Genomic DNA, 9,599 nt, shown 5'->3' on the forward strand with positions numbered 1-9,599 from the left:
GAAGAAAAAAAAACGGGGAATCTTAACTCTTCTCGTTGAATCCGAGTTCCACTTTCCATATATGGTAATGCCTTGGGTTACTTTTTTATTGATGTCTTTATGTTCCACTGCTAGGTCTCGGGGGATAATCGACTGCTGGTTCTTCAACTTGCAGTGCAATGGAATTTTATTCATGATGACGGTTTTTCCTAGTTTCAAAGAAGACAAAGGAAGAAATTTTTGTGAAGAAAACTTTTTCAGCACTGGCAGGTTTTAATTTAGGGATTGTTTTGACTTTTGACTGAGAGATGAACACCCTATCTTGTAGACAGTCTTTTTGTAACATTAGCTGTCTTGCCTCACTGTGTTGAAAAGGACTTTAGTCCCACTGATTCTACTCTGAAGTAACAAAAACTTGGGTCAATCACAATTTTTCTCTCCATGTATATAAATTATTGATTAATGTCTTTGTTCCTTCCTCCCTCCCCCCATCAAATTGTGGGGAGATTTTCCTTTGAGGAAAAATTAACACACGCAAGTTATTTTGTGATGAGAAAAAGACAAAGACAGACGAGAGTCAACAGGGGGAAAGCAAAGAAGTAGGACCTTGTATGCATCTCTCATGGGCTCATTTTTTTCCAACTTTATCTAGTCTTCCTGCTTTCCGCCTTGCACATGAGGCAAAAACCTGCTGTCGGTCTTTTGTTGTTGTTTGTTATTTACTGACCCTTACTGCTCCACTTAAAACAAAATATTCGCCGACACAAAACAGGATCTTATATATATAGCCTACCCAATGTACAAAGGTAGTTATGAGAGATTAACCGAAAGACAGAACTCTGTCGAGTCGAAGCATTCAGTTGCAGCAACCCCATCAGTGTCTTAAATTAAAGGTAGTAAAATCACAATCTAAACCAAAGTAAACTTTTCAACTCAAAAGACTAGTCATTAAAGCTAATTACCACAAAACAAAAAAGGAACCACAGTAATTTAAAATAATTTAATCAAGAGTGTAGTGTATTATGATGGAATAGGCATAATGTATACTCTCTATACACAAACAGAATTTAAAAAAAAAAAAAAAAAAAAGAAAACCCAGCATGAACATTGATGACACTAAAGTGGCTATATCGCACACTGACTTTCTTACAACATGAAAAAATGTTAACAAGGTGGCTACGGCATTCAGACCACTTGTCTCTTTGCCTTGTATCTCAATCCTATCGTTGATGGACACACATGTTTTGTTGAAGTAATACCACCTTGACAGAATCAAAACTAAAAATAGAATCTCTGCCTCTCAATTTGGGACCAGGCAGAAAGAAGTACTTGAAGAACATTCAGAGCCCACAAGGATTTCAAGTAAAGCCTTGTGCATCCATCTGTCAGTCAAGTTCTCCTCCAGTTGAGCCACAAGAGGGCTACTAAAACAAGCTATCTTTTGATAAATGCATCTGTGCTTAGCTATCTTTTGATAAATGTATCTCCCTTGCTAACAAGAGGATCAAACAAAACGATATAGCCTACTTGTTGAGCTGGTTTGCTTTGGTAGTATAATCTGCTTTGTTCTGTTCTTTATAATAAAAAACCCAACACTTACAACTTGAAGAAAGCAAAACAAGTTCACGGTCATAACATAACTGGGCAAGTCATTCCTTTCATGTTTCTATTTACTAGCATTGTAAAAATGCCATTACTTCCTACATATCCTCAATACAGCAGTTATGTTCCCAGTAGATCAATTAAAAATTGTATTATTGAGACATTTTCACTTTTGTTAAGTCATACCACTGACTTTGGTAAGCAGTTTTTTTTCAAGTTTTCTTAGAACAAAAATAATGACTTGAGCAATTGTGTTCTGACCGTGAGGACAAGTCTCTCAACCTGCTATGATATGTTTAAGTGTACCTGACAGCACCGCGTGAATGAAGGAACCCCAGACATGTGGGAGGTGGAACCTCCAGGCAGGAGTTAAGCCTCGCTGCCACCACACACGGACACATTTCCTGCCACTGGGGGTACCTGGGTAAATCCTCTCGGCTTACAAGAATTGCAGCGGCAGGTTGCTGGGCGTACATATACATCTCGACATATAGATCTTTTCATATATATATATATGTGTGTGTGTGTGTGTACAGCCAACAGCCACGTAGTGCGGTCTCACTAAGCTCACACTTTATGTATATAGATAGAAGAGCTCTTGTAAAAATGAATCAAGGATGTACAAAATGATGTGGCGATACAAAAATAATTATCATCAATCTCCTAAGAAATTATCGTACAAAAGAAAGCAAGATGTAAGGTTTAATGTTTAGGGTTTTTTTTGTTTTGTTTTGTTGTATGCATTTTCATGACTATGGCAGAAAAGAAACTTATAATCACAACAGAATGATGGAGGAAAGTTAACTGAATCACACTGATTAACATGCACACAAAAAAAAAAAAAACAAGAATGCAGAGAACATGTCAAACTGATGAGATGGTAGGTAAACTCAACGATAGAGGAGCCCCCCGTACAATGCATGCAGAGACATACTCATCATGTAGCAACTCTCACTGTTTGTTCGTTCACCGTGTAGTGACACACTGTTTGTTTGCTCATTTCTCGTCGGGGCAGTCTCGTGTGTGTCTCGATTCACTCCAGAGCCACAGAATGCTGGCGAGACAAGTAGGCTAAACCAAGGGACACAACTGCGTAACAGATAAGAGTTTCTCATAAAACTGAGCGATTCTCTGACTACCTGCCCCTACCAGTCCCAATTTTCTAAGCCCGGGTTACAACTTACACAAAGCAACAAAAAAAAAAAAACCCAAAAAACAAAAAGTGCTACAAAACCAAAAAAGCAAAGGACATGAGAACAGTTCAAAACGAAAACGGAAAGCACAGGAGAGACATTCCAACTCGGTACAAGTCTCATAACGATATGGTTCTTTAGACACCATTACCTCCCTTGAATATAAGTAAAAAGCCCTTGTATTAATAGTCATCAACATTTCAGGACGTAATGCACATATGAGAGACAAAAAAACGATATTAAGGAAATACAGGTAAGGTATTCCATTGTTTTTCCTATTATAAAGGACAGACTCTTGTGACAAACAAAATGTGACCGCTTTAGCATTGCAAGGAGTCTGACTACCAACACAAGTGACCTTTATCACCAAAAGTCTAACCGTGAAATAATCCGATCAGCAGTTACGATAAAACATATCCACAAAACTGTTCATATCATCCTGAAGCAAGGAGCAGTCACTCCTTCATCTGCCAGTTGCCACAGGTTCCTTTTGGCATGCTATAATATAAAATCACAGCAGAGACAAACAACATGAAAGACTCCCAAAGCACACGAGCTTTCTAACCCCCCCATCATAATCATAACTTGTCTAATACCATGGCATTGACAAAACTTACAGGCATTTGAGAAATAAGATTACAGGAAAATAATGTCTCTCCTGACACTGCTTCAAAAGACAAAACTGAAAAAAGCCAACTGAAATAGCCTACAAATCTCTAACTTTGCTCTTCATACGGAAAGAAGATTTCACACAAACGATAACTGAATTACAAAAAGCGGTACTAACTAGAAAACCTGAGATATAAAAAGAAAAACATCCTTTCTGGTCGGTTCATACCTCCATTTTACATGCGCTTACAATTCAAATAAAAAAACCCTAATCATTAAAATGTTTTTATCAGTCAAGGCTAAGCATTATCTCATGAATGATGAAACTCAAAAATCCATTGGAATAAATTCAAATTGACCTGAGGCAGTAAACACATTTCAGGTACATTCAGAGGGAACTTATTGGAATGGCAGAGTGTCAATGTATCAAAGACATTTCAAAACATACATATGTGTATATAAAAAAAAGTTTACCCAGTCTCAAAAAGTGCGTCTGCCAGAGGCAAGTTACATTACACTCTATCTAAGATTTTTAAAAACCTTGCAATCAGCTGCTCTAAAAAAAGAAAGATTTATTCTACGGCACACACAATATCCATGGCCAAGTCAATGTAAAAGTAAAAGCATCCAATAATGTAAAGCAGAACCAGTGGATTGGAATGACAACTATTTCAATAAACTCTATAGACACAAAACCCCATCTCACTGAGGGATAAGGGAAGAATAACAGGAAAATGGGGAGTGTAAAAAATTACCTAAACTTTGACCCCCCTCCCCCCCCTCACTCCCTGAAATCTGTACAAATGATCCCAAGTATCAGTAGGAAATGGCATAATCAAGTCAGTACGTGTTGGTGTTCATGAGGCATAAACCATTTAGCTAAGACACTGGTAAAATCTTTGTCTCGTTCAATAAAAAAGCTACCTCTTATCGGTAGAGGCCTAAGCAAGGAAAGGTGCGAGAGCCCCACAACAATCTCACCTCATGTCTCCCTCTATGCACAAGAGTCAGTCGTGGACGAGGAAATGACAGACAGAGAAGATGGAAGGGGGGCCAAAACGACAAACCCAGCAGAAAGTGCTAACATTAAACAGCGTTATCAGCAAAGTCCAAGCCAAACAATGCACTTTGTTCATCAATAAAATACATACAGCAACAGAATTAACTCAAGATGAGATACTATGTGTGCATGCATGTGTCAAGAATGTGCGCGTACGAATGTACAATGCAGCACACGGAGAAGAGAATGTCGATACTGACTACAGGCAATCTAACATACCTTTACGCAAAGCTTTGTGACAGTTCAAAACAGAAGTGACATTGTTCCCAGCAGTGTTCCCACAATTAAGAAAAGAAAACAAACAAACCCGGAGTCAGTTACAACAAGAAATGAGGTCAACCTCTTTGCCCACACGAGGCCACACACGCACAGACAGACACGACCCCTGCGGGCCGCGCAACCTAGCCTAAGAGCACTTAATATTGTCAACTTGCAAATCATTATCACCGAGTCGCGCAGGATGGGGAGGGGGGGAAGTAACTACCATCAGCGTCAATGTTTCTGCGCCACGGCTGTACAAAATACAAGGGGATAAAAATCAGTCGAATGCATGAACATAAAACTCCTGTGTAGGTTGACAAAAACTGTTGACATCAAGAGCTGCACAGCTGGGTGATCACAATGTAAAACAGTTATGTTTGTCGACCTTGAGACCAGCGCTTCTTAACCTTTGTCAAGACTGACATTCACTTTTGAGACTTAACCATACAAAATTTCATTCTCTGCCCCCCCCCCCCACCCCCCATTCACCCATTCTTGCTCCTTTTCTCTACCACAGTTTTGTTCATTTACAGTCCATATGGATACATTCCTCTAGGAATTAACCCTTGACCTAAATAAGAAGCACTACCTTAGACCTAGACTTAGGCCCTCCAGTAAACAGACATACAGTGCGCAGTCCACAAACCCACAAAACGAACAACGCAAGAATCGCCCAGCGCACCAAACAGTCCTGGTAGAATAATAATAAGTTTTCTAGGTGTTACACACCAGCAGAAATAATACAAGTCCTGCACAATAGCTTTCTCCTTTGATCCACAGTGACCTCGCGACCCCAAAAAACAATATAGTTGGGACCCCCGCCTATCAACTTACTCAGGCACAGTCAAGTCACCATTCTCCCCTTGTTAAACTAAATCAAAATAATATCAATAGCGTCTTTCATTCCTGCTGCATGTATAATGATGTACAAAATAGTCAGTACAACACTGGCACAAATAAATTCTCAAAACAAACATATCTTCTTTCAAAGCCTTTTTGTGTGCTGAACAATATCGTTAACAGCCAATATAGACAAATGACCATTCTTCTAACAGTCTACTTCTGTAGATTTTATTTAAGATGACGCAAAGGGGAAGAAGCCCAATCTCCACTCTATCCTCCCCCGACCTTATTTCCAAAGAAATTTAGGGGGTGGGGGGGAGATACAAAAAAAAGTATTTTCATACAAAAAAAAAAAGATTTTATCCAAGAGAAAGGGCGATTCTTAAGAGGGTATCATCATACTCTACAACAGTTCAATACACGAGACATCACTCACTGTACTGCTACAACAACATGACATAAGCAATGTGCAGGACTTGATCTATAAATCTTGCCCCCCCACCCCACCCCACCCACCAACCCATCCACCCACCCACTCCTAGACCGACATCGACAGCCACAAACATCTCATGGAATCACTGCTGGCCCTCGGTGAGCTGCTGGCCGTTCTGGCTGTGGTCGCGCGCCATGAGACAGGCGAAGATCGTCATCACCATCTTGGGCTTAACTTCCACGATGTCCTCGGGCAGGGCGTACACCTTGGCCCCCATCTTACGCGCAATGCCGATGGCGTAGCGGGCGTTGGCTAACTTGTCCTGAAACACACAATAATAATATTTAATAATAATAATATTTAATCATAATAATAATAATAGTAATAATAATACAACACAGTGGAGTCTGCTTGAACCAGAACCCGCACGATCACCAGATTTTCTTTGATCCGATATCTCTTAAATTACCAGGAAGTCCATTCCAGATCTTGGGGGCCATGAAATGCCAAAACTACAAAGAGGATCGAAAATCGGCAACTAGATTTGTTTTTGTTTAGGTAAGTTTTATGGCAGTCATATAAGTACTGAAGATTAGAGTAGTTACAAGAGAGTAACAAACAAAAAAAAAAGGAGGGAGATAAGGACGATAGAAGTTTGATAGAAGTTTGATAGGAAAGAAGGAGCAAACTACACCAGAGCACCCGCCAACCATCCACAAAAAAATAATATATATATATAGGGAGAGAGAGAGAGAGAGAGAGAGAGACAAAGAGAGAGAGACAAAGAGAGAGAGACAAAGAAAGTGACATCCTAGAACCAACAAAACAACCCCTGACCCCCTCTGACCTCCTCAGACTGTGCGTCGGAGACGACCTTCCAGTCGACAGCTGATGGCTTGATCTTCTCGATGAGCTTGATGAGGATGATGCTGTCCGACAGGTTCTGGTCACCGAAGCCCGAGAAACGCGCACTCTTGTCCAGCTGGGAGGGGAAACAAAAAAATGTACACAAATGACTCAGAAAGAATTTCTCTCTCAAGAGTAACAACTGTACATAGGTTAAAGAAAAAAAAATTGCTCTTAAGAGAAACAAAACATACACATATGACACAAAAGAATGAATTCGTTCTCAAAAGAAACAAATGTACTTTCATGATACGCCTCCATCATCCCAATTAGATCATTTCGAAGGTGGGCTTCCACTCAGCCCGTCGGAGCCAACCCAGGCTGAGTGGGATACGCCTCAACAGTAAGACCGAGGTACGCAACAAAAAAAATCTCTCCACTTGGAGAACTGAACTCAGGTCTCCTGCGTGCGACAGCAAATCACCCTAACCACTACACCACAGACGCTGGTGAAAGCAGGTTGTAGAGCACAGATGTTCCTGTGGTATCCTTACCCTCTCATTGGCCCACTGTAGGATAAGTTTCTCTGCGTTCTTGCTGTTGGCAGACAGGCCGGTCAGGATGGAGATGGTGTAAGCTCTCATCAGTTGCCACACCAGAGCTGTGGGATGGGGGTAGGGTGGAGGGATAAAGTGAGAACAATCAAATATAAGCATACAGTCTAGCATGCACATAGCAAAATCAGTGGGACATGGAAATCTCTTTGTCAATAAAAAATTTCACTCTTCACAGTTCAAACATCATTACATGATGATGACCTTTACTATTCAAGGAGGAAGAGAAGATATACATTTATAGGGAATCAATAGAAGTTTAATTAAAACTTTAATTGGATACACATGGAGTCATACTGTTAAAACATGACGTGTGACTCATTTTGTTAGGTTGCAACACAAATCAAAGGTGTTATGCTTTAACCACGTTACTGGAAAAAAAGGATCAACAATTTTTTTGTTCTAAAACCATTGCAGAAGTTAGTCCATCCACTGGTCCTTGACAAAAATCAGAAATCAACATGCACAACAAAAATAGTTAAAGTACTGCAGGTGAACTTTTGTGTCTTCTCTCAGGCAAACACAAGGATTTTCTTTGGGTTTTTTAAACGTTTAATATTATTCCCATAACCAGTTAACACCATCGATATATTCCCTATCCAAAAATGACGATGTGAGCGAATGACTTGGTTTAGTTTTAGTAAGAGTTTTATAGCACTTGCAACACAAACAGGTCATATAAATGCCTAAGATTAGAGAGAAACAACCAAAGAAAAGAAGGAGAGGTAAGGACGATAGATACTGGACAAGAAAGAAGGAGCAAACCCCACCAAAGCACCCGCCAACCCCCCACAAGACGTGGCTGTGAGCGAGTGACTCACCGAGCGTGAGCGTCTGGTTCCCGTCATGGATGTCGCTGCCGCCCACACCCACCAGAGAGAACTCCAGCTTGTGGCCCAGCTCACAGGCGTAGTTACAGTTCTCTGAGGATGACAACAACAATAATAATAACAAAAACAATAATATTAATAATAATATTATAATAAGAAGAAGAAGAATATGATATATATGACCTCTAAAATCCGAGGAGGAAGAGGAGTTAGTTCTCTGAGGACAATAATAATAATAACAATACTAATAACAAAAGTTTATCCATCAAGAACTGAAGGTGACCTTTAACGTCCAAGAAGGAACAGAAGTTACAGTTTCGATTTCAAATCTTTTATCAAGCTCACTGTAAACTTCCATTCAAAGGTATTGTAGAAGACTTGTAAAATCCTGCATGATGTATTTTAGGACGTACATTGTCCGGGAGAACACCATTTTTTTTGTCAATGTTAAATGTTTTGTGCATGGGAGCTGTCACAAAGGAGTTAATTTGATACACATGCATCAAAATGTGACTGGTGATTGATTCATTTTGTCCAGCTGTAACACGAATAACTACCCACGGGGAGCCTGCATCCATTGATAGACCACCCCATCTCAGCACCAATTTTATTTAGTTCTCCTTACCGTCGCGGTTATTGCACAATTGCCTGAGTCATTTTTCATTGAGAAAGCAGCACTCACCAATCTTCTCGTATTTGATCTTCAACTTGTTGAACTTTTTGTGCACGCGGTTCCACTCCACGATGCCCGGCTTGCAGATGTCGAAGAGCTGGAAGATGATAAGCCCGTCGGTGAGGTCATTGTAGATGTAGTGCACGTACGGGGACACGCCCATGCTGTTCATCCAGTTCCTGTAGGCTGTTCACATCAGAAAAGGGGGCAAATGTTAGATCAAGTTAGGCTGGTTCATACTGGCACCAGACAAGGTGCCCAGTGCTAGATCAAGTTGGGACTTGCTCAAACCAGAAAAGGGGCCAAGTGTTAAACCAAAGTAAAATTTTAGACCTTCCAATACAAAATGCTGATAACGATATAGATATTAGGAAAAAAATTCCTAAATAGCAATGTAAAATGGGAACCAAGTCCGCACAGCCTCTTTCCCTTAATCCTTCCAGTACCCATTCCTCCAACCCCTCACTTTTCTCGTTCTTCCCAACACTCTCTACCCCCCTGTATACTCACATCACCCCCACCACACATGAACACACCATACACTTTTCTCGTCCCTCCAAACAACCACTCTCCTCCTTTACACTTCTCTCTATATACTCATCTCTCTCCCCACTCTTCTTGTCCTTCCCAACACCACACACACACAAAAGCACCCC

The 9,599-nt window shown here is 40.4% G+C and overlaps 1 protein-coding gene across 1 annotated transcript in view; it reads right to left on the bottom strand.

Moving 5' to 3' along the window:
- Positions 1 to 968: 968 nt before the first annotated feature.
- LOC101850002 (plastin-1) overlaps positions 969 to 9,599 on the bottom strand; it is a gene marked incomplete in the record, with an annotated part of 71,716 nt that continues 63,085 nt past the window's right edge. The window contains 5 exon segments of the mRNA XM_005098146.3: positions 969 to 6,302; positions 6,828 to 6,962; positions 7,381 to 7,487; positions 8,262 to 8,363; positions 8,953 to 9,129. Of these exon segments, the coding sequence (XP_005098203.2) occupies positions 6,123 to 6,302; positions 6,828 to 6,962; positions 7,381 to 7,487; positions 8,262 to 8,363; positions 8,953 to 9,129 (701 nt within the window).

This window comes from Aplysia californica, unplaced genomic scaffold (assembly GCF_000002075.1).
Source record: "Aplysia californica isolate F4 #8 unplaced genomic scaffold, AplCal3.0 scaffold00173, whole genome shotgun sequence".
Taxonomy (NCBI): Eukaryota; Metazoa; Mollusca; class Gastropoda; order Aplysiida; family Aplysiidae; genus Aplysia; species Aplysia californica.